Source organism: Hyaena hyaena, unplaced genomic scaffold, assembly GCF_003009895.1.
Source record: "Hyaena hyaena isolate Hyena2069 unplaced genomic scaffold, ASM300989v1 scaffold_827, whole genome shotgun sequence".
In the NCBI taxonomy this organism is placed as follows: Eukaryota; Metazoa; Chordata; class Mammalia; order Carnivora; family Hyaenidae; genus Hyaena; species Hyaena hyaena.
In genome coordinates, this window is record NW_024081458.1 from 308,199 (window position 1) to 334,510 (window position 26,312).

Consider the following 26,312-nt stretch of genomic DNA (forward strand, 5'->3'; position numbering starts at 1 on the left):
TGTGGTTTATCTATACCATGGAATACTACACGGCAATGAGAAACAATGAAATCTGGCCATGTGTAGCCACATGGATGGACCTTGAGGGTGTTATGCTGAGCGAAATAAGTCAGGCAGAGAAGGACAAATATCACATGTTTGCACGTATAGGAGGATTAGGAGGAACTTGACGGAGGAATAAGGGGGAGAAGGGGGGAAATGGTGGGGGAAAGGGAGAGAGGCAAACCATGAGAGACTCTTGAATGCTGACAAAAACTGAGGACTGATGGATGTGGGGGGGAGGGGGGGTGGGCATGGAAGAGGGCACTTGTGGGGATGAGTACTGGGTGTTATGTGGAAACTAATTTGACAATAAACTATTTGTAAAAAAAAAAAAAAAGATGTCTCATTTGTAAGAAGAAACAGATTTGCTTTAAAAATGCACTCCTTAAGGGTTTTTATTCAGTAATGAAGGGCTACTGAGTGGCTGTGATTTGAAAATATTGTAATAAAAACCATTTAGGCAGAAATACAAAATAAAAGACATGATCTCTACTTAAATGACCTAAAATTCTACCAAAATGGAACACACAGTTGAGAGGGTGTTTTAAATTCTTTGTTTTAAGCAAAAGAGAACATTCAGGCTGACTTGGGTCAAAGTATATTTTAGGATCCATCAGGAGCTCTCATGACCAGGAAAAAGGAAATATTAATATATAGATCTATATAGGGTAGTGGCTAAAAGCTGTGGCTATGGAATCAGACAGACCCAATTTAGCTCCTCTGCTTACTAGTTGTCATTTGGACAAGTTAGCTAATTTCTCTAAGCTTTCATTTCCTCTTATATAAAATGTTAATCATAGTTAACTCATTAAATCTCAAGGATTAAGTTAGATAAATGGAGGTAAGGTGTTAGGTAGAGTGGCTTTCTCAAAGTCAGTGTTTGATATATATCAGCTAACAGTTATTCTTATCCCTGGAGCCATTGTGCCCTTTAGAAACTATATCTGATGTCAGAGACTAAATGTTTATGCCTCCTCTAAATGTTTGTGCCTCCTCAACCCAAATGTGTATACTGAAATCTACCCCTCAATATGATGGTATCTGGAGGTGGGGTCTTTGGGAAGTAGTTAGGTCATAAGAAGAGAGCCCTTGTGAAGGGGACTAGGGCCCTTTTAAGAGGCCAGAGAGCTGTCTACCCTTTTCCCACCATGTGAAGACAGAGCAAGAAGACGGCCCTTTGTAGACCAGGAAGAGGGTCCTCACCAAGAACTTGGCCATGCTCGCACTCTGATCTCTTCTAACCTACAGAACTGTGAGAAATACATGTTTATTGTTTAAGCCACCATAGATTATCCTAATTTGTTATATAACAGCCCAAAGCAAGACACCTGCTGTATTAGGGTTCTCCAGAGAAACTGAACTAATAGGTTATATGCATGTGTATATATATGAGAGACAGAGAAAGAGAGACAGAGAGAGAGATTTAAGGCATTGGTTCATGCCATTTTAGGGGCTAGCAAATCTAAAAATTGTAGGGCAGGCCTAGGTAGACTAGAAATTCAAGAATGAGTTGATGTTGCAGTCTTGAGTCTGAAATCTACAGGTCAGGCCAGCAGGCTTTTTGGGGACTTAATTTTACCTTTAGTCTTGGTGTTTCCATGCTGCCAGCTTTTTCAGCATCATGACTGGGATATATGAGGCAGAAAACGAACAAACAAACAAATCTCAGAGAACAAACCGAAAGTCTGGCTCTTGAGGTCTCCAGCCAATTGATAAAGAAAAAAACCTTGCACTGGTGGTTTCCTTTCCAACCAAAATGATAATGACAAATTAATTCAAAATTTGAACTGCTATTTTATGTTCTCTCTAAGAGCATATAAATTACAAAATTTTAAATTATATGACTTCATGTTCCTTTTAGCTCTATTTATATGTACTTAACTTTTAAAATTTGGTCCCATTCATCTTTCACTTGTCACAGATATATTAATAAGAATTCTTTGGCTCTAAATTCTAGATATCCAAATGGGAAATTCGCTCATGTAACCAAACCACATAAACCCAGGGAAGACTGCCAGGGCTCAGTGGATTCAAGAGCTCAAACAGTGTTCCCTCCTTCTATCCTTCGCCTGCTTGGGTCTGTTCAATGGCTGTCTTCCCTCAGGTGCCTCCACATGTCAGCACAGCTCTGCAACTGAATCTCCGTAATTAACCATTGTCGTAGGAGAGAGACAAATAACCAAAAAAGCCTCCTCCCTTCAGCTTCAAGAATGTAAAACTTCTAGGAGGTGCTCTGATTGGCCTCAATGTGGCCAAGGAAGCAGGTCCCCGCTACCTGTAGCAACCATATAACCACCTGAACTGAAAGATGTCTAAGCTCCCGCTCAAGAAGGGCACTCACTGGTTTCAGACGCAGGTGAGATGGGATCCTGAGAAGATAAAAACGCTGCAAGAATATCTACTTGGAAAAAAAGAAAAAGAAAACAAGTTATATCTACTTGAAGAATTTCTATGAAGTTCAGTATCGAAAAATAGTAAAACTCAAGTAAACCCATATATGTGATGACTAATTTTAGTCATCTTTTTAAGAGCCCAGAAAACATTCAATAAATCCTATAAAATAATGGCTTGTCTTCAGAGCTCTATTATCTTGTATCTGCAGAGATACTGCAGCAAAGGTAACATACTAAAAGTAACAACGTAGTGGTCAAAGCTGGAGGCCTAGATGAGTTTCAGTTCTCTTCTTTTCACTAAATTACTTGACCTCTTTAGGCTTTCTTATCTGTGCTATGGGGATCAAAATACAGTCTAATTTACAGGGTTGTTAGAAATAGTAAAAAAGATAACTTCAGGGATATAGTAACTTTCAGTGTTAGCTACTGTCATCACCTACTGAATCAAAAAGCAAAATCTAATTTCCTAGTAATCCTGCTGACCTATAATATTCTATTACATCAGCTCTAGGTATGAGACATATCGGGGTAATAAGACTATCCTAATCCTTTAGGGCATATTTTTGTTTGAGGAAGGTTTCTTGATAGGATATCAATTCAACATGGTTTTAAAAAAAAATGAACTGGATGACCACCTATTTTGATGGTATTATAATGGCAACATCACTCTGAGATTGAAGTATAACAAAGGAAGGGATTATAGTCAAACCAACCCCTTTGTCTCTTAAACTCCATCTTCTGACCACCTCTTCCCTGAGTTACACCTTTGGAAAATTTTCATGCTGACATGGCTTATACTTGAAGTCTTCCTTGCCCACAGCAGTATTAGAGTTGATTCATGCTAGCATTCACTTCAGTGAAGGGCAAGGGTGCCTCTACATTACCACATCTCTGGATTTTCCTATTTCCTCCTGCTTTTTCATAACCTTCCATGGTATCCGAAGACGGGCATCATAATAACACAAAATGGTGATAACACACCAAAAAACAATCAGGTAACGCAGGTAAAAAACAGACTGGTGGGAGAAGGCAGCCTACGAGGACTATCTCACTAGTCAAAGCAGAATGTTTCTCAGTGCGCAGATGAGGTACCTTGACAAAGGAAGAGAGTCGTGTCATGACTGACAAGGGTAGGTGCAATCTTCCCGAATTCCCACCCAGTTAACCCTTCACAATGAATTTGTCCCCATGAAGTCTTCTGGAAGCAGCATGGTAGAGGGCACGCAGGTGTAGTTTCGGGGCTGGGAGAAAAGTCATTCGGTGTAAGGAGAATGAGCAAGATAGAAGGATGTCATCAGTGAAGTGAGGCGGGCATTTTAGTCACTGTAGTTCGCAGATGTGTAGTGCACATTACAATCCTTATTACTTTGTTCTCCAGTATTTGCTGAGGTTCCTAAAATTTAAGTACTCTATTATTTCTTTAATATTTGCCACCCCTTGACGGCAATAAACCAGGAAACGAGATGTAGAGTTGGTTATACAGTAGGCACAATTTATTTTACAATCATCACAAGAAACTCTGCAACACGGCACTATCTTTGGCTATCACACGTGAGCCTGCTTCGGTACTGCGTGAGCTCAAAACTGGTGCCGGGGCATTCTAAAAGTGACAGTTATAAATCAGTTTCTGGACAGGAAGAGCCACATGAAAAGCTTACAGGAAGATAAAAAGCCTTTCAAGTGGATTATGGCACGTGAATTAGTTTCATAACTGTGGATACGCTAGGTTTAGCCATTATTTAATCAAACAGTTCATGAAATATCCCTTTTAAAGCACATGCTGAGATAACTGTGGCTATGCCTTCATTCCTCCTGGGGATTTGACATTTCTGAAGACACAAATACTGTATATAAAACATCACTGCAGGAACTATATCAAGTTCAGACCGCTCAGGATAATTTCCATATAAAAGTACAACAGGCTGGACTGGGACAAATCCTGTAACATACAACTTTTCTTCATTTCATTGTATCTTAACAAGTAGGGCTTCACTATGAATGCTATTTATATGCATCTTACTCACATATAAATTATGATTCATTTAACTACCCATCTCTGTGGCTAAAACAATTCTTTCCTGAAAATCTCTCTCCTGCACCTCTTCTGTGCCCCTTTGTCCCCCCAGAATCTATAGTTCTTCTTTAAAGGAATGTATTTTGCCTTGAGAACAATTGCTGGGAAGCTGGCCTCAGAAAGGGAATAAAAATGTTTCTTCTATACTTTGAAATAAAAATGTTTTCCTTATGGTGTCTGTCCAAGGACAGCACAGAAACCACTGGGAAATGAGGGCCTGGGAGACAGAGCTGTGCTTGAAAGCATCTATTCTAGGAAACATGGAGTCCTGCCGGGGAGCCATGCACGTGTCAGGAGGCAGTGAGGAGGCGATCACGGGAGCTTTCCAGCTACCTGCCGGGTACGGATCGTCCACGCTGGTGCCGGCTCGGGCTTCTACTCCTCAGATTCCTGTGGACCCGCAGGGGCGTCCTGTAAGCCTTCCAACCCGGCTTCACTCTGACGACGTTCCTCCTCCCCTTCTGCAGACTCTTTGGGGTGACAATCCTCTCGGGAACTTCCCGTTTCAGCCTCTGGCTGCTCTTCATTCACACAATTAGAATTGACATCAAGTTTGCCATCTGATGAAAAAAAAAAAATGGTCATTTTGTTGTTCCTACCACATGTCTGTCACTCTTCTAAGTACTTTCCGTGTGATAAATTATTTAATCCTCCTAATAGCCATGTGAGGTAAATTATCTCTATTATCATTCTTATCATGACTTTTATAAATGGGGAAACTGAGAAGAGAAGGGTTTGGCAGTTTCACAGCCAGCGAAGGAGCAGAACCAGAATTTGGACTCGGGCCTCTGGCTCCACAGCCAGGCCTTGACACTGAAATGGTTGTCTGGAATCTGACAAAATCTGCATTCAAATATAGCTTTGGCGTGAATTAGCTTGATGTCTTTGGGCAGGTCACTGCCTCCACGAGGTTTGTTTCCTCCTCTGTAAAGTTCGGGATAATAAAGGCTGTGCTACTCTGGCGGAGAAGAAAGGTGCTTGAGACACTGCGGGTATATGGCACCCGCTGATGCTTCCCAGGCAGGACTTCCCATGCTTCCTCACAATCTTACTCTCTCACTCGTCTGGCGCGTGACCAGCTGTTATCCTCTGTCCTTGACGCAAAGCATACAAAGATCTGGCCCAGAAAACAGGAGAAACATGGCAGAAAGCCTAACTATTCTCAACAACCTATTTTTACAAATTATTGTATTTATTTATTTTTATTATTCTTAATAATTACAAATTATTATTTTTACAAATTAAATTTCATTTTGTGCAAATCATTCAATCCTAAGACTGTTTCTCAAGCACGTGGTAAAGGCAGTATGGCCTTTTGAAGGGTGGAGGGGCAGAGCTTTGTATGAGAGTCACCTGAGCAACTTTTTCAAACTAGATGCACTCCCCAGAGTGTATGATATATTTTCAGGGACGGGGCATAGGAGTGGAGGAGGTTTTCCACGATGGCCTGTGAACCACTGCTGAAACAACTCACTGTTTCTGATGACAATGAGTCATATACTTCATGAGGGAGGGAGACAAAAAACAATAGCGAACTCTATGCCCAGACACTTACAGAAACCTAATCTGCACGGCAGATCTGCAATCTAATCTGTAATTTATAAATTTACTCTGTAATTTCACCTACAGCTTTGTAATTTAATTTGAAAAATTAAAGGTTCCCAACCTTAAAATCTGTGGGCAGCCATTCGGGGAAATGTAATTATTTCCATAGTCGAAGACCTTAAAATCCTTTGTGAGTCGAGGGTAAGTGAATTCTCACATAGAATCCCATTGTTGCAGGATATGTCCTCATGTCCTGAGTCCAAATGTAGGACATGAAATAAACCATATTCCTTAAAATTCTATACCTCTGTTTTCCAGGCACTTCTAGGCTAACCACATTCTATACATTGTCCCAGCAACACAAAACAGGGACACACTGAAGTGTGACACTTATGTTGGTCAACTGCAAGTTTCCTCGGTCCCCAGAGAACACTCCGTCCCTTGGTGCCCCGTGTTAATATCATTAATAATGTCATTCCTCTTCTCCACGAGAAACAGCATGACCTTGCTTTTTATATACGTACTGCTTTCCTCTTCACTCTTTTCTTTGGCAGCTTCCAATTGTTGTTTTTCATAAATGTCCTTTAGATTCTTACAGATTTTCTTATGTGCAAACCAGTGTGTTTTCTGGCAGGTCTGATCGCAGTATATCACCTGAAAACAATCGTTACATTTATTTCATTTCAAGAGATGTGACTGCATGATATTCCAACTATAACACTAAATCAACAGCGATGCTGTAAAAATGCTGTTTGGTATGCTTTCTTTTAAAACCATAAGGTGCACTAATTTAGACTTGTTCATTTTTAGCTTATGCTTTATAACAATAATGGATATACAATAAGAAGTCTACCAAAGACTCTCACAAATGATTTACTAAGAGTCTACTATGTGGGGACATCTGGGTGGCTCAGTTGGTTAAATGTCTGCCTCTAGGTTTCGGCTGAGGTTATGATCTCACGGTTTCTGATTTCAAGTCCCGCATGAGGCTCTGTGCTGCTTGGGATTCTGTCTCCCTCTCTCTCTCTCTCTCTCTGCCCCTCCCCTGCTTGCTCTCTGCCTCTCTCTCTCAAAAATAAGTAAACATTGGGAAAAAAACTTTAAAAAAGCATATTCTATGTGTCAGAAATGAGACAGTACAATGACAAGGAAGATATAGTTACCTCAGAAGAAGGTAGGGTTGAGAAAGCTGGATGGGGTGGCATGGAGGGAGGCAGACACCCAAGAACATGATTTATATCCTAGTGTGTGTCGTAATAGCAACAGGAGCACAGAGGAAGCAGTGACTCACTCTAAATGAAGGGATTCAGTCGACAGAGGAATGGGAAAGAAGCATTCCAGCCAGAGAAATTATCTTGTACAAAAATGCAGGACAGGAAATGAATTGTATGTTCAAGGAACTGCAAGATGTTTGTGTAGATGGGGTTTAGATTTTTGTAAGATTCTATGCCAAGCACTGTGTGAGGCCCTTATAAATAGATGAGCCGTATTCTGTATTGGGACCATTTCACTGGTCCCAATTTTTTATTTTTCCCTGCATGTTTACACTTTCTCATGAGATTTCAAAGCTCTTTTTACTGAGGGGAAGGAGAATTGACTTTAAAAAGTTGGCCATAGGACTTGCTTTGGCCAAAGGAATGGCAGAACATGACAATTTCAAGGCTAGACTTGAGGAAACCTCATGTGTTTCCACTTGCCCACTTTCACGCCTGCCATCATTATGAGAACCGGCTCGGCCCAGCCTGCTGGTCTAAGGAGGAGAAGGGACCCAGGGAGAAAAAGGGCCCCAGCCCACCTTAGCCAATTTCAGCCTACCACCACAGGGAAAATAGCAAATGATTGTGCTCTAAACACAATTAAAAGAGATGAAGCTGCAGAAGTAGGGTAAAGCAAAATGCGATGAGAGCTATTAATATACTCAAGAATTTCAACCTTAAAAACAAAACGAAATTGATATAATTGACAGTGAAAGTGAATGTAAGATGAATGACTGCGGTTAATATCTGTGAGGAGAAGAACCCAATCAGATATGCCCTTTACAAAGATAATTCTTTTTTTTTTTTTTTAATATTTTTATTTATTTCTAGGAGAGAGAGAGACAGCGTGAGCAGGGAAGGGTCAGAGAGAGGGAGACACAGACTCTGAAACAGGCTCCAGGCTCTGAGCTGGCAGTCAGCACAGAGCCCGACGCGGGGCCNCAGGCTCTGAGCTGGCAGTCAGCACAGAGCCCGACGCGGGGCCCGAACCCACGAACCGCGAGATCATGACCCAAGCGAAAGTCGGACGCTTAGCCGACTAAGCCACCCAGGCGCCCCTACAAAGATAATTCTGACAGAAGTGGGTAAGATAGTCCGGAGAGCCTAAAGACTGGTGGCAGTAAGAATGGAGGTGAAGTTTTACACAGAAGAGATGATCAAGAGATTGTAGTTAAGTCACCATCAGAAGAGTTAAGACTGCATATCTATGAACTATCCTATTCTAGGTTCTCATTTCTGCACCAGCCTCAATCCCTTATGGATAACTTTTCTAATGTTCATGCATTAGCATTCCTTCTCTTTTGGAGACAGTCAGCCCAGAAGCTGTGGCAGTCTGTTTGAGAGGAGATAAGGCACAGAACTACATTTATCCCATACTTTTCTTCCAAAACTATCTAAGAATTACATGCATAGAATTTATACTATATTAGAGTTTATTAGAAAACTAATATCAATCACTGTAGTAGAATACTAAAACTCAGTTTATCAACTTGGATATTAAACCTAAACCAGATCAGTGAACTTCAAAGAACTTCATTCTTACCATCTTGCATACGGAACATCTTTTACTTGCTCCCTTTTCTCCACAGGTTGTGCAAAATTCAACATCCACAAAACCCACCTGACCAGTAATGGCTTGGGTAAGTACAGAGAATGCAGTGGGATCGGAGCCCTAGAGTAGGCATGAAGAAGAGAAAAATACATTTTAAAATCACCATGGGGGGGCATCTGGGAGGCTCAGCTGGTTACCCATCTGAATATTGGTTTTAGTTCAGGTCACGACCTCACGGTTCATGAAACTGAGCCCCACGTTGGGCTCTGTGCTGACGATGTGGAGCCTACTTGGGTTTTCTCTCCCTCTCTCACTGCACCTCCCCCCAACTTTAAATAAATCAAATCAAATCAGATCAAATCACCATGGAAACACTACAGAGACACCACTCCATGAAAGTGTTGTCTAGAAGCAGGCACACAAGAGACAGAGTCATTAAGGCTAGATGTGACACAGACTTTATAAGAGCATAGCTATTAGTGTGATCTATTGCTGGAGGAAAAAATTGACGGTACACACACACAACAACACGGAACCTTTACTATCACTGTTGGGGGACAAGAACTCTTTCTTGTGATACAAAATCTTGTCATCCACTTTGATAAAAAAATTTTGTTTAGGTACCAGAGCTCATCCCATGGAAAGATACCCAACTTAAAAACAAACATGATGCTTTCCTCAACACAGCCTGTAAGAACTGAGACATTCACTAGTCTTCCAGAAGTTAAAATATATGTTGTTAATTACTAAAGCCAAACTTCTTCAACACTGTACTCTGTTACAACACTGACTCAACACTTCTTAAATGTAGCCATGCCTCAAACTTCCCGCTGGACTTTGTGAGGAAGAAGCCAAGCGCCACAGGAGGCAGAGGAGACAAAAAGCTCTGCAGGAGGGCCCAGGCACCCACACGGTCAGAAAGTGCCACAGGTGATGATGGCAGCCAACCCCAAGAGTCACTGTTGTCCAGGAAAAGGTGAGTGTTACTTCAGAGGCTTGTAAACTTGCCAGTTTAACAAAACCCATTAGGCAGTAAATCATGGCTATGTGGGACATTCACAACTACCAGCATTCCAGATAAATATAGTGTTCCAGAGAGAATATATAATTCTGGAAGAACAAAAATTTTTAAAGAGAAAAGATGTTCTAAAATGCATTTCATATTATGTTATCTTTATTTTTTAAGTTTATTTATTTTGAGTTTTAAGTTTATTTTATTTATTTCTCTGGGGACACGGGGCAGAGACAGAGAGAGAGAGAGAGAGAGAGAGAGAGAGAGAGAATCCCAAGCATGCTCTGTGGCGTCAGCGGAGAGTCCGACACGGGGCTCCAACTCAGGACCTGAGTCGAAGTCAAGAGTTGAATCCTTAACTGACTGAGCCAACCAGGTGCCCCACTATCTTTACTAATAAACTTTTTTCAATGACTCAGATCGCTAGGATAAACATTAAAAATTGTACTGCATAAACTCTAACAACATTAGTCTATGATACAAAACTACAATGAACTGTTGAACCCCACGGGTTCAACACGTTGGTCTGCTTTGATGTTTTTAAAACTAACTCTTGTTAGTTTTGCTGTTTTCCCCTTTGAACATGAAATGTCATCTACTACTTGTTAATGTTGAAAACACCCCATGGCAGGCAGTGCTAGTAGCTTCTCTGTAACTTCTTCACTAAGAGAAACATAATTTCATGCAAGCAGCAGGGTTTAGACCAGCTAAAACTACTCATTTCCCCAGACAACCTGTGAACCTAAGAGTGGTCATATCACACAGGCACTGGGTTTCTGGAAGAGCTTGTTTTCTAGCTACAGACTGCCTGCCTGGGATAAAAACGTGAGCTTGGAGGAAGAGCAATAGATGCCTTGCAACCATGAGGTCATAAGTATGTGTGTGATAATCTATATGGCTAAAGAATATTGGATGGAGGGGCACCTGGGTGGCTCAGTTGGTAAAGTGTCCAACTTCAGCTCAGGTCATGATCTCACAGTGTGTAGGTTCGAGCCCCACATCGGGCTCTGTGCTGACAACTCAGAGCCTGGAGCCTGATTCAGATTCTGTATGTCCCTCTCTCTGCCCCTTCCTGGCTTGTGCTCTGTCTCTCTCTCTCATAAATAAATAAATACATAAATACATAAATAAATAAGTGTTAAAAAAAAGATTAAAGGATATTGGGTAGAAAAATGGGAATCCATTTTCGAGCCACTGTGACAAATCTGGTCTGCCTACCTTTGTGGTTGTGAGTATATGCAAATAAACCCTATCAATTTAATTAATGGTTAGGTGGAATTTAATATGTGCACAGAAACACATTAATAATTGATAAACCACCCTCATAATTTGCTAACTTTAATCTTCCAAAAGTCTGAATGCCAAACAGCCACATATATTAAAAAGGGTCAAAAATCTCTACATGAAATCATGGAGATCAGGGATAAATCAATGCACGAACTTCATGAAATCATTTGGTCTCTTCAAAAAATCTTGCCTATTTCATGGTTCGGAATAGATGAATTCCTAATGTATAAAGGAGCACCTGGAATCCACTTGTCCTTATTTTTCACGCTGAGAAGGATGGGACAGCCTAGAGAAGGCAAAGAAGAACCAACATTGCCAGAGAGAGTGCAGAAGCCATGAACGGGACCAGCATTAGGATGAATTTCTCACTCAGTAAACAAAGGCTGATGAGGATTTGATTGAAATATATAAAAGCGTGACTGGTGCAGATATGGTGAACAGAATCTGTTCAAAATAGTGAAGTCAGGGAGTGACTTATGAAGTAATACTTAAATAAATATAACAAAAGGACAATAAATAATTTAAAAAACAGATACTGGGACACATGGGTGGCTCAGTTGGTTCAGCATCCAATTCTTGATTTCAGCTCAGGTCATGATCTCACGGTTCATAAGACTGAGCTCCTTGGGCTCAGCACTGACAGTGAGGAGGCTGCTTGGGAATCTCTCTCACTCCCTCTCTCTCTGCCCCTCTCCCACTCATGTTCTCTCTCTCTCTCTCTCAAAATAAACAAACTTTAAAAAGTAAATACATAAGTAAGTAATAGATAATAAAGTTAAATTTTACTTCCTATAGCTAGGAAGTATAAATAGAATTTCATTAAGTATGGAAAATTTATAATCAGAGGCATTAAGGTAGAATATAAGAGTTTATCTATCAAGACATACAATGAACTTCCCCATGACTCATCCCTTCACATCCCCCATGACCAGAAACCATCAACCTAGACAACCAACTCCTACTTTCGTCTAGTGTGGGAGTTTGTACTGGTTTTTCACAAGCTACAAGTGCACATGTGTGTATCTGTATTACAGAACAGGTGTGAACCCACCTTTACAGGTTTCACAGAGGTCTTTAAAATGTTAAGTTTCCAGATAGCCATCTCAATTCCGACATAGGGGAATACTATTTACCAAACCATGAGCTATATAAAAATGAAAGAAGAGGATCAAGAGGGGGAAAGAGATGAACAGAAACAAGGTTAACAGGTAAATGGATCGCCATGTCTGTTCCGGAAAACTGTCTATAGTAATTATTTATCATTAAATACATAATTAATTAACGCTAAAGAGAACTTGCCTTTAATTGTACACAATATGGTAATTAGGTCTTACTGGTAGAGATAACTAAGTTATCATGAGGAGCCTTACAATTTCAACAGGAGCAATGCTTCGCACCAGCTGCTGGAGGAGTGTGGCTTCACAGTAAGGAAATTTTCGGATACTTTCTCTTATGATCTTTTCTTGATATACTGGAAAGCCATCAGAAGCTCGGCCTTTTAGCAAGCTGTAAGACATTTTTTAAAAAAGTAACCGGGGTTGAATCTCTAAGCATTTCCTCGCAGCCGAACCCATGAACTTTTAGTAGTTTCTTCTTTTCTACTTGAAATTTTCATTGTCTCTTCAAATCATGATGACAGACTTAATTCAAATTGGTCTTCTACCTGCACACTAAGCTAGGCCTTATCAGGTTTACAGGCCCTGAGGTGTATTTATAAAAGTGACTCCTGCCATAAAACACACTAACTGCCATTATCAGATTAGCTAGTTACTCATTACCATGTCAGTTATTTGTACAAAGAGGGAAAATCTCATTAAGTTACACCTGTCTGACATAGTTCACTTTTCTCAGTATAACTATAGGGGAATTTGATCCCTGGTGGTTCAGAGAACAAGGATAACACACAGCTCTCCCAGATTCAGTAATGGAGATGCACTGAGTGCCGTGATGAATCCAGACCAGGGCCCCATGGCATGGTGCACCCATCCTCAAAGTTGGTCCTGGGCTACTTTCTACATCTTACACACGCTACGTAACTTCTCCGAACTTCAGATTCCTCGCCTGTACACTGGGGATAGCAAAAGCACTGTTGTAAAAGTAAACAACTGAATAATCGCTCAGTCCAAATATAACATCGTCTTTTGTTTCTTGCAGACTAAATGTGAGCCCAACAGTAACAACTGCTGCTAAATTGCTTAATGTCTTAATACATAATGAGGCTTCACATAATAATTCATATCCATTTGAGCATGTTCTTCACTTGACATGGTAAAAAAACAGTACCTTTTGATCAGAGTGTCCAGTTTATTCTCTCCATCTTTTAAGAAGTTAATGCATTTCTGAAAGATACAGCTGATGTAGTGCATTTTCATAGCCAATACTTCATTCATGTCTCTTTGCTTCATACATTTCTCACAAATCAAATCCATCACCTTGTAGCATTTATTCAGAGCTGTTTCTTCTGCCAGTAGAGGATTCTCATTTATAAGCATCACAATCTAGAAGAAATTACGGTGAGCTTAGAAATTCCATGAGACATTTTTCCATATACAAATTAGTCAGTTTGGGTTGATTTCAACAGATTACCAAATAAAGTCTTTCTTAGGGTCATATGTTTACTATATTAATTCAAATTAGAATCCAAACTGCCAATGATCAAAGTTATGAAACTAATACAGAAGGACAGTAGCATCGTGACAACTCTTGAACTCTGTATATTTATCACGTGATCTGCCATCTAGCTAAACCAGGGTGTTAGTGTGCCACTCAGGGTCATGATTTTAGGTTCTCTGTTAAAAGTACTTTTACTAAAGATAAACGTGGCATATTTACATATCCTTTATAAACCAAATCGAATCACCAAATCACCAAGTAATCAGTACTTTTAGCAAACATAACTGAGCTTTAGAATTTCATGGCTAGGAGTACTATAATTCACATTAATTCTTATTAATTATCAAGAAATGAGATTTTTTACAAGAATAAGTCTAAAAATAAAAGGTGTATTACTTTCCAATTAACTACATTTCTCTGTGGAAATTTTTAGGATATGCTTCTAATCTTCTATGGTAATGAGAATAGGTCAAAGCAGTAATAGCTTGAAAAAGAGGAATATTAGAAAGCTATCAAATTTGATGCATTCTGAGTCCTACACTTCTCATATATGTATAGATTAAGAGCAAATTCAGTGTAATGAGTAGTTGTTTTTTGTTTTTTTTTTTTTTACTGGCTTTGTTATAAAGTAGATTAGCTGAAGTAAGTCTGCGCAAGACAGATGTAAACATCCATTGGGACTTAACAGTAATATAAACAAATGTGTAATATAGGCACAATTGTGCACACAGAGCAAAAGTCAGTCAGTATTTAACCTTTTGTGTTATAGCTAAATATCTATCTTGGGTAATGTAAGTATCAGGGAATCAACAGAAAGCAGATTTCATGCATTAGATCCTTTTCTTCAAATATGAAGATTATTTGTGAACTTACATAAATCCCACGTCTAGCCTCCTAATTAGAAATTTAACAAAGACTGTGTTCTTGTGAAATTAAAATATGATTTGTACTTATTTTTGACACTAGTAGATTGATATATAATCTAACAGCATACTTAAAAGATAGCACTCAGTAATCAATGAGAGTTCATAGCATAAGTATACAAGAAGCCCTGCTGGTAAATTTGCTGATAACTTTCACAATAACATGTATCAAATATTAACTTCTGGCAGAGAAGGCTCCTGTTAATTACATGTATTCCCACTGTCAACTGGACTCACTTGAAACTGTTAAAGATTGTTGTGTGCAGAATTTATAATCAAAACATAGGATCTTAAACTTACAAATAAAAACTTGTTTAAAAAGTCTCAGAAGCCAGATTCATGGTTTTTTTCTTTATGGAGATATTAGGTTTTATTTACTGTATAATATACACTACTATACTAAAAGGAAAAAAAAAAGATATATAACCATAGCTCTACAATGAGCTTACTGAATCATTTTATAGATAAACACAAAAAAATATTATTTGAACTAGTTTCCTTCCTTTAATCTCTTCAGCATTATAAAGTAATCCATTATAAAGAAAATCTCATTATTCATTATCGAGGAGGAATAAATATATTCCATTAAACATGAAAGCTAGATATATCTCATCTCCCAAAGACTGTGAGAATATGTTTATTCAGTGGCATTTTTATTTCTTTATATTTTTCTTTAAAAAAAATTATCAAATGAACAATTCTGGCCTTCAGAAGTTAATAATTGGGGCGCCTGGGTAGCTCAGTTGGTTAAGTGTCCAACTTCGGCTCAGGTCATGATCTCACGGTTGGTGGGGTTGAGCCCTGCATCGCACAGAGCCTGGAGCCTGCTTTGGGTTCTGTGTCTCCCTCTCTCTCTGCCCCTCCCCCACTCACTGTCTCTCTGTCTCTCAAAAATGAATAAAAGTTATAAAAATTTTTTTAATAATCAAACAGATCACTTTATGTACATCTGTCTCCTGACCCCTTAGACACTCCACTCAATTCTGTTGCCATTTTTCCTGTCATCCCATTTTTCTCCTTTACAGTCTCTGTACGCTGAGCATCAGCACAATTCGCCATGTCCCTGTTGAAAACAAACATCCATGTCGCTACAGAGGCCACTTAACCTTGACGCACACACAGCTACATTAAGTGCACTGCAGTGAAAGGGTGAACTGTGCATCGAAGAGGACTTCTGTGATTTTAAAAGCTCTGTGACTCTGTACAATGGCTGTTAGTTACTTTTTTATAATACACTTCAAGAAGACCCCTGCTGGCGTGAAAAGGGGAAAGCGATGAAAATAAGCCACCACAATAGCAACTGTACAATTTGTATCCAAAGTAGGTGGGGAGGTTTTCAAGTGAATAGATCATTTATACCTACAAAAAGCAAGGTGTGGTCTGAAGAAAGGTACTATAATCATAGAATAATCTCTCTTTTAAGACTAAATGTACTAAAAAAATAATAATGTAGGCTATTTCAGTTCATATATGTTTATAGTTAACTGCCTATATAAATACACCCTTACTCTAATTTACTCAAATATGTGCTTTTATATTTATTTATTGTTTTAAATTTACTGATCTTATTTTGAGAGAATGTGCATGCTGTCAACGCAGAGCCTACTTAAGATTCTCTTTCTTCCTCTCTCTCTGCCCCTCCCATGCCCGCATTCTCAAAAAAAAAGTAAAAATTAAAAAAGGAAAAGTAATAATGACAATTAAAGAACAGTAATTACTAAAACATTTAACCCTGAGAGACTGGGTTGCGTGTAAACATCAAAAATTACTTTGCAGACCCAATTATTCCCATTTATTGAGATTATTGCAGTCTCCAGGGGTAGACACAAATATAAAGGACAGTGAATCAGAAAAACACAGGGAACTTCTTCAAATCAGTCTAAAACAGAGTGTCCCATAATGCTCAAGCTGGACGGCCTTGTGAAACCGTACACATTCTCTATGTGGAGAAATAGTGTATCCTAGGAAAACTCCTATCTTCCTACATGAGCCTGCCCCACTGCTAAGATAAAGAGTGCCATGGATGAGCTCCTATCAGGGAGTTCTCTTTGCCTGCCCGCGCCGGGAGGGAAAAAAGCCACTCATACAGAAGGGCTATGTTCTAAAAGTTAAATTCTAAGTTCCACTTAATCTCCACCATGAATACAAACATATGACTCATGGCTGAATTTCTGTTTTTGCCCACTTAGGAACACAATGTTACCTCCTGGGGTTCTTTCAGAATAGTAAGTAAAACAACTGAGTTTTGAAAAATAAAAACAGAATAGACTCCACTAGTCCATCTTACGGTAAAGGATCTGCTAGTTTGTCATCACTCTTGCTGACCCAGAAAACTAATTTGGGAGGAGAGCCAGATGGCAGGTATGCTTTGTTAGTTTGTTTCTTGAGCTTCAAAGTCAGTATGCAAAGGGAAGCATCAATGAAGTAATAATATTACACGTAATTTGGAACTTGTATCTTCAAATAAGTGCCAGTTTTCAAAAGAATTACTTTATGAGAAGTGTCCACTTATTTTAATGGTATTGAGTATGTTCCACAGATTCACCAAAACAGACTTTAAGAGACATCTATTTCACTGCATTTACAAGAACATTTTGTACTAATGCTGCTAATTTCTGATCCAGTTTGCGGTCTTGCTTACCAAACAGTTCTGAATTACTATCAAATCTATATGTTATGAAATGAAGACACATTTCACTGAAATGTGAAAAAGGACAGCATCACTATGGCACACGTTAGAGTTTTCTGTAACGATTCACTTAGAAAATTATACTCATGTGGGTTGATTTATGAAAAAGTAAATAAATAAAATTAAAAATTAAAAAATGCATTTTGTAAGCAATTTAAAAAGTCTGTATGTAAACTATAAAGAAAACAGCAGTGACAGAAGTTCAGAACGGCTCTTGAAGTTTCTCAGTTGAGCCATATGAACTTCTGGGATGGTCTGGAAAGTCTAAAAATCTGTTGTGATTTGACTAAGACTGGAAAAACTATATTACTCAAAGGCATCAAATAGCTACTTGCATTAAAATATGTACTCATGGCTGCGGCGCCTGGGTGGCTCAGTCAGTTGGGCATCTGACTCTGACCATCAGGATTTCACGGTAAGTTCGAGCCCTGCACGCATCGGGCTCTGTGCTGACAGCTGAGAGCCTGAAGCCTGCTTTAGATTCTGCATCACCCTCTCTCTGCCCCTCCCCCACGCGCACTCGGTCTCTCTCTCTCTCAAAAATAAATAAATAAAAACATTTTAAAAAATGTGCTTGGGATTTTATTTCAGAACATTTCCTGGAAGGATCTTCACTGTAATGGATGCTGGTGGTGCCCCACCTAGATCCTCCGCCCAGCCTGTGTACCAGGCGCCCGTTTCCTGGAGCACTGGCTGCTATGGGCTCAGAGCTGCCTCCTTCTCCAGGGAACTGCCTTCATCCATAGGAAGCCACCATCCTAGGCACTAGCTGGGAGGCTGTCCTTTCCCTCTGAGAACACTGGCACTGGCAAGTGAATAATACAGAAGCCTGGCTCCCTTGCTTCTCTGGAGCCATTAACAGTCCAGAGCTGCAGTGAGATGAGGTGGAAAGTATGCTTCACCTCTTCGCCTTGCTTTTCCCCTTCCAGCCTGTGTCCCTCACTCTCAGGTTTAATCCAAGAACACTCCTTCACTGTACTAGCTCAACAACAGAGCTCCATCTCAAACTCTACATTGGCAAAACCCAACCAAGGTGACCTTATCTAATCAAGAGCAGTTTCAACTCTGAAGCACTATTTAAATAAAAAGCAAAGACAACAAATCCCACGCTACCTTGACAGGATGAAGATTTGTCGTGGTAATAATTTTGTGCAGCGGGCCTGACAATTTCGGAGGCAGTTTTGGCTCTTTATCCAGTCCCTGGGGTTTCGTGTAATAATCCAGTCTCTCTCGGGGAAAGAAATTGTTGATTATGGTCACACAATCATGTTGACCTTTTAATAGGAAAATAGGAAATTTGTTATTTTATCATTCAAACCAGGACATTTTCCAATTTTTTATAAATTATGTTGCTGTGTTCTTGTGACCATGCACCAACCTCTTTAGTCTTCAGGAAAAGAGAGTAGAAGAGAAGTAAAATATTTTGAGAAACGTTATATAAGCACGCTTTGAGAGGTCAAAACACAATATCCTTTTAAAGACACAGAATTTTTGGAGATTACAAAAAGCGGGGGGGTCAATTTATAATTGACCCTAAGTATTTTTTAAAAGTTGTTTGTTTTGGGGGCACCTGGGTATCTCCCTTGGTCAAGTGTCCAATTTTGGCTCAGGTTATGATCTCGCAATTCATGGATTCAAGTTCTACATCAGGCTCTGAGCTGACAGCTCAAAGCCTGGAGACTGCTTCAGATTCTGTGTCTCCCCCCGCCCCCCCCCGTCCCTCCCCTGCTTGTGCTCTCAAAAATAAATAAATAAAACATTTTTTAAAAGATTAAAAGTTGTTTGTTTTTTATTCAATTTAAATGTCTCTTCTTCCACCTCTACAGAAATAATCGTCATTCTTTCTTAAATACATCTGGCTTTCTTCACACAGAATATAAATTCATTCTATACAGATTATTATTATCTCCCCTCCCCTTGAATTTGAGAAAAGCTTGGCCTCTTTGTGCAATGGATTAGAGAAAAAGCTTTTGCTGGCACAAGCTTGGAACCCACTTTACAGCTTCTTATAGATCCTTATGCTACTTCACTGAGCCATCTCTGGAGGTAAAAGTGGTTGTATGAGACCAAAACTGTCCCTGGAGAAGTTGGTAGCCTGAATGTATGTTCCTGTCGCACCCCTCTCTCCCCCCATCCCCAGCTCCCTCACCACTAACTCCCTGGGGCGGGGAAGTGACCACTCTGGGCAAGCAGTCAGAACTTCGCAGGGCACATCTGCAGGTGCAAGCTCTTCCGGGATCTCTGGAGGAGAGACTTCTTCCTCTTCTCTGCCTGCTGAGGGGGGAGGGACCAGCAGCAGAGAGAGTCCTAGGAAGTGAGCCAGGGCTGAGGGCTGGAAAGTGGTCCGGATGGCCCCTGCCTGGCTTATGCATGGTCCTGGCAGTGTCTGCTTGAGTGGGGACAAAACATCTACCAGTTTGTTGACCCTGGATCCACAGGTATAAAGATAGTAGCTCTTTCCCTTCACTGTTCCACAACCCTCCAGCTTTACCTCGCTGCCTAGGAGATGCAGAGCAAAGGTCCCCTAGCGATCCAGCATCATGGAAGACTATGTGCTATCTCCAACAGATGGCTTCTTTGGTGGGAAGTGCACTTACAACACTGACCAAAACTACCACCAGACCATACCCGTAATCAGGAAATAGGAACACTTAAATCAAGGAGATCAATACAAAACGTAAAGTTTCATGGACTGCAGAAAGATTCAAAATTTCAAAATTAACACACAAACTCAAAGAGGTAATCCAGTATACTAGTGAGGACTAAAATAGTAATAAGAAGATGAAGTAGATGAAATATCTCCAAACAGAAAAATTTGGAAACAGAAATCATTACAGAAGAAATGAGAGCTGAAGGGCAGATCGAGAAAACAAAAAAATAACAGAAATAATAAAATAATAGAAATCCCAGAAAGAAAAAGAGAAATGGATCAAGACTTAATGACTAAATGATAGAAGAACATGTCCCTGATTTGAAGGGAAATCTTAGTAGTGATCACAATCTTCATGTTGGTATTCAGTGCTGTTCTCAAGTACCCAAACACCAGTACCCTTCCCTTGCCTTCTTCCCTTCTTCCCTCCTTCCCTCCCTCCCTCTCTCCTTCCTTCCTTCCTTCCTCCCTCCCTCCCTCCCTCCCTTCCTTCCCTAATCAGAAAGCTCCAATATATGAACAAATGATCATCTCTCCCTCCACAATGTTCATGGAGGGAAAGACAGCAACAGTCACTAATCAAATCTCCTACTGAGAGCAGGACATGAACATGATGGCACCAAACTTAACACAGGTCACTGAGCGTGGGAATTTACAACCATGCAGAAAGAAACCAGAGAAGATGAAGACAAACTGCAATGCTTCCTTAAAACACATTCTATGTCCAGCTTCAATAAAAAGATGGGTGTTTCTATCTTTAAAAAAAAAAGGGGGGGGTTCTAAAATTAGCTCCTAAAAAAAAAATCTAAATCAACAGAAAAAAAGTTGAAGATAAAAGAGTCAGGGGAGATCAGGTATTAACTTGTTACTATACGTTCTCATCAGCCTCGCAACTAATATAGTCAGGACAATACTTGTGAGCAGTTGGCAATATTTGTACATAAAAATACTGGCTATGTATCAACAACACAGTCACAGAAATAGAGAGATTTCTTAAGATTACATCATTGTAAGAAGGATAAAATAATATTACTTTTATTCAGAGTTAATCTTTTTTACATTTTAGGTAGTACTTATTTGATATTTTATTTTAAATAATCTGCTAATAATTTATATTAGAGTGATATATATATATATGTAAAGCTTATAAATGTTTATAATTGAAAAGATTATTTAGTTTAACTGGTGTATAATTTACGAATTCTGAATAAATACAAATAAAACAGTACTATCACTACAGAAAATATATGCTGGGTAGGGGGGCATTATATCATCTGGGCCAGTATTACTAACAGTAGACTTAAGTCTTCCTGATTAAATAGGCTCAGAATCAGCCTAACACAGGATTACTGAAAACACACACACACACACACACACACACTCAACTAAACACATCTTAGTAAAATGTTTTATTATCTAGGATAAACTGAAATTCAAAATGAGATATGGAAAGTTTAACAAGGAAAATAAATTCTCATTTACTACAACTATGTACAAAAGTGTGAGGAAGTTCTACAAATGACTGAGGAAAAAGAACCATGAAACTAGCCCAGAAAAGACCCACATTTCATAAAAAAAGATAATTTTGGTTATGATACATTTCAAACCACATTCAACCTACAAACCATCCCAGAAGGTCCTGTAGCCCAAGCCTAAATGAGAACAAAGTCTCAGATGGAGCTAGGGTGGAGGAGAGAGGAGTGGAGAACATGGCCCGTGGCAGCAGAGATGGTTAATCTATATAATGGGTGGAGGCAGCGTGACTGAGAAATCACCCTGTTGACTGAGAATTAGCAAAAGAGAAGTAACACACTTTGAATGACATTCTAATTACATATCAGGACTAAAATGCTAAACTCTCTCAGCAAAGTCCACAGTTGGTGGCAGTGGTGGAGGAGGAAAGGAAAGGCCTGCAGCCTGATAAGGCAAAAACAGAGAATGTAGAGAAATTAATGAGCTAGAAGGATTTCTCATGTTTGAATTGCTAAATGGGCAAATACAGAGCCTTGGAGGTGGGACACAGAGGAGATTTTTGTTCTTGGTTTTAAATAACTGACAAATATGGGTTGGATTGGGAGTGTTGTGAATAGGAAAGTTAAACATTAGTGGAATGGAAAAGCATTCTTCAAGTTAACAAAACAAGAAATAAATGTACTCTAACATGACCAGTCCAGTCACATTAAGGAAACACACACACACACACACACAAGCATGTACATACACGCAAAAACCACCAAGTAAAACAAAGTGTAAAAACATGAGGTAAAAGAGGGGGCACATAATCAAGTTTATCAATAATCGTAAGTATGCATAAGCTGAATACCCGTTAAAAGAAAGAAACTCTCATTCTGGGTTAGAGAATAGAGTACACCTACATGGGTTTATAAATGTACAGGTATAGTAGTAGTTACACTACTAAAATAAAATAATAAAGATTGAAAATAAAGAGATTGGCAAAGAGATTACTGACAAATGCAAAACACCAAAAAGGAATCAAGCATGGCTAAATGAAAAAGTATATTAGAGCATTCTGCACTGAAAAAACCACTTGCAATGTCATAAAAAGGGAAGAGCTAAAAATATTGCCATTAAAAACAGGAAAAAAAAACCTAGGCATGTCAATTTTCACTATTATTATTGCTTCTTATTTTGAAGCTTGAAGCTAATTCAAACAGAAAATAAGTGCAATTGAATAGTTATAAAACCCAGGAGACTCTAATAAAAGTGACAAGAAAAATACAGAAATCAATAGCTTTCTTCTTATTACCCGTATAACCAGCTAGAAATGACAGAGCATGGCAGGGTTAATGGGAATTTCCTTACAGTATGGGCAATAACTACAAATTACTTAGTAGATTTTAAAAGAATGTAGTTACATTTAAAAGAAAGAACTGATCTGTGGGAATCTAATGAATATTACTAAAGGACCAAAAATAAGTTTTAAAAAACCACACACATACACAAAAACCAATATAGAAGCATACCATGCGACTAAATAGGAGGTATTATCATTCAGTTGTCAATTCTCTGCAAAAAAAATTATATAACCATTAATAAAAGTCCAACAAGAACCAAAAGGGTGGGGGGATAGGGGGGAGAGGATGGAGGAAGGTATTCAAGCAGCAAGACCTGAAGGGAACACATGCTTTCAAGTCAATGTGATCACATTCAATGCAATCCCAATCAAAATTGCAACAGCATTCTTCTCAAAGCTACAACAAACTATCCTAAACTATCCTTTTGTATGGAACCACAAAAGACTCCAAAATAGCCAAAGTAATATTGAAGAAGAAAAGCAAAACGGGAGGCATCACCATCCCAGACTTCAGCCTCCACTACAAAGCTGTCATCATCAAGACAGTATGGTATTGGCACAAAAACAGACCCATAGACCAATGGAATAGAATAGAGAACCCAGAACTGGACCCACAAATGTATGGCCAACTAATCTTTGACAAAGCAGAAAAGAGTGTCCAATGGAAAAAAGACAGCCTCTTTAAGAGATGGTGCTGGGAGAACTGGAGAGCAACATGCAGAAAAATGAAACTAGATCATTTTCTCACATCCTACACAAAACTAAAGTCCAAATGGATGAAGGACCTGAACGTGAGACAGGAAACCATCAAAACCCTAGAGGAGAAAGCAGCAAACAACCTCCTTGACCTCAACTGCAGCAATTTCTTACTTGACACATCCCCTAAAGGCAACGGAATCAAAAGGAAAAATGAACTATTGGGACCTCATCAAGATTAAAAGCTTCTGCACGGCAAAGGAAACAATCCGTAAAACTAATAGGCAAATGATGGAATGGGAAAAGACAGTCTCAAATGACATATCAGATAAAGGGCTACTATCCAAAATCTATAAGGAACTCACCAAACTCCACACCCAAAAAACAAATAATCCAGTGAAGAAATGGGCAGAAGATATGAATAGACACTTCTCCAAAGAGGACATCCAGTGGACAACAGACACATGAAATGATGCTCCGTGTCACTCATCATCAGGGAAATACAAATCAAAACCAACCACACTGAGATACCACTTCACGCCAATCAGAGTGGCTAAAATGAACAAATCAGAAGACTATAGATGGTGGCGAGGATGTGAAGAAACGGGAATCCTCTTCCACTGTTGGTGGGAATGCAAACTGGTAAAGGCCCTTTGGACAACAGTGTGGAGGTCCCTCAAACAATTAACACTAGAACTCCCCTAGGACCCAGCAATAGCACTGCTAGGAATTTACCCAAGGGATACAGGAGCGCTGATGCATAGGGGCACAGGTACCCCAATGTTCATAGCAGCGCTTTCAATAACAGGCAAATTATGGAAAGAGCCTAAATGTCCCATCAACTGACGAATGGATAAAGATGTGGTTTATCTATACCATGGAATACTACTCGGCAATGAGAAAGAATGAAATGTGGCCATGTGTAGCAACGTGGATGGGACTGGACGGTGTTATGCGAAGTGAAGTAAGTCAGTCAGAGAAAGATACCATGTGTTTTCACTCATGTGGATCTTGAGAAACTTAACAGAAGACCATAGGGGAGGGGAACGGGAAAAAAAAGTTACCGAGAGCAAGGGAGGCAAACCATGAGACTGTTAAATACTGAGAACAAACTGAGGGTTGCTGGGGAGCGGCAGAGAGGGGAAAGTGGATGATGGGCACTGAGGAGGGCACTTGTTGGGATGAGCAGTGGGTGTTGTATAGAAACCAATTTGACAATAAATTATATTAAAAAAATAAAATACAGTCATGAGAGATAAAATAAATAAATAAAGTCAATGCAATTAAACAATACAGTATTAATACAGAGAGTGACAAGCAGGCCTGTGGAAAAGAACAGGGGGCCAGAAATAGACACCAGTATATAAGAGAATTTAACTAACCCCAAAAGTGGTATTACAGTTCAGTGGGAAAATGTCGGTTGGTTTAGTAAGTGGTGCTATCACAATTAACCACATATCCAGGGAGATATAAACTCTAAGAATTAAATTTCGAAAGTACCAAAAAAAAAAAAAAAAGGGTATTTAGGAGAATCCTCACCTAACCCATAGTTAAGAACTCTTCTGACAAGACAAGAAGCATGGAAACTTATAAAAGAAAAACTATGAGTAGTTAAAAATAAATTTTCTATGGCACAAATTCCCATAAAGTCAAAAGAAGAAAGTATTAACTACCTGAAACACACTTAATAGACAAAGGGTTAGCATCCATAAAACACATAAAGCTCCTCAAAACAGTAAGAAAAAGACAACCCAGAGGATGAATTAAGCAATGAGTATGAGCATCCACAGAAGAGAGAAATTGAAAAGACCAACAGCAGAAAATATCTTAATTTCAGGAATAACGAGGGGAAAGTAAACTTACAATATACATCTTTTCAACTACCATATTGGCAAGAACGAAAGTGAAAACACCCAGTTCTGATGAAGCTGTTCGTAAGACTGTGAATGAGGGGAGGGGCACCTGGGTGGCTCAGGTGGTTAAGCGTCCGACTTTGGCTCAGGTCATGACCTCGTGGTTCATGAGCTCAAGCCCCATGTCAGGCTCTGTGCGGACAGTTCTGAGCCTGGAGGCAGCTTCAGATTCTGTGTCTCCCTCTCTCTGCCGTACCATGCTTGAACTCTGTCTCTCTCTCTGTCTCTCTCAAAAATAAACAACAACAAAAAAAAGAATGTGAATTGTGGGACACCTGGGTGGCTCTGTCAGTTAAGCATCCAACCCATGTAAAATTATGTGATCAAGGATCATTATTACATTATATGTAGTGAAATGATTTTTTAAAACTGTGAAACTTATCAATAGGGGAGAGCTAAATCCACTGTGGTGTGTCTGAATCCTGGAATATCACATAAATGCAGTGGAAATAACTGAATTTATATCTACTGAGATAAGAGGGACTCCCATGACATACTGTTAAGTGTAGGAAACAAGTTATAAGGAATATATTTGTAAGATAAATGTTTTTTTAAAAGATATAAATCTTTTTTAAAAGATAATAATATTTTTTAAAAGATAAAAATCATTCACATGTGTGCACAAATTTATATAAACCATTCTGCCTGCGGGCACTAAGGGGAGGAAGGATGACTTTTTTATTTTTATTTTATTTTTTTTTTTTTAAATATTTTTATTTATTTCTAGGAGAGAGAGAGAGACAGCGTGAACAGGGGAGGGTCAGAGAGAGAGGGAGTCACAGACTGAAACAGGCTCCAGGCTCTGAGCTGGCAGTCAGCACAGAGCCCGACGCGGGGCTCGAACCCACGAAC

The 26,312-nt window shown here is 39.4% G+C and overlaps 1 protein-coding gene across 2 annotated transcripts in view; it reads right to left on the bottom strand.

Moving 5' to 3' along the window:
- Window positions 1-3,901: 3,901 nt before the first annotated feature.
- The window catches only part of ANKMY2 (ankyrin repeat and MYND domain containing 2), a 42,785-nt gene continuing 20,374 nt past the window's right edge, over window positions 3,902-26,312 (bottom strand). For both annotated transcript variants that reach the window (XM_039219690.1, XM_039219691.1), the window contains 6 exons: window positions 18,500-18,660; window positions 13,445-13,659; window positions 12,532-12,667; window positions 8,854-8,982; window positions 6,579-6,708; window positions 3,902-5,069 (listed from right to left, as the gene is read on the bottom strand). In XM_039219690.1, the coding sequence (XP_039075621.1) occupies window positions 4,885-5,069; window positions 6,579-6,708; window positions 8,854-8,982; window positions 12,532-12,667; window positions 13,445-13,659; window positions 18,500-18,660 (956 nt within the window). In that variant the 3' untranslated portion in view covers window positions 3,902-4,884. The remainder of the gene's footprint in view (window positions 5,070-6,578; window positions 6,709-8,853; window positions 8,983-12,531; window positions 12,668-13,444; window positions 13,660-18,499; window positions 18,661-26,312) is intronic.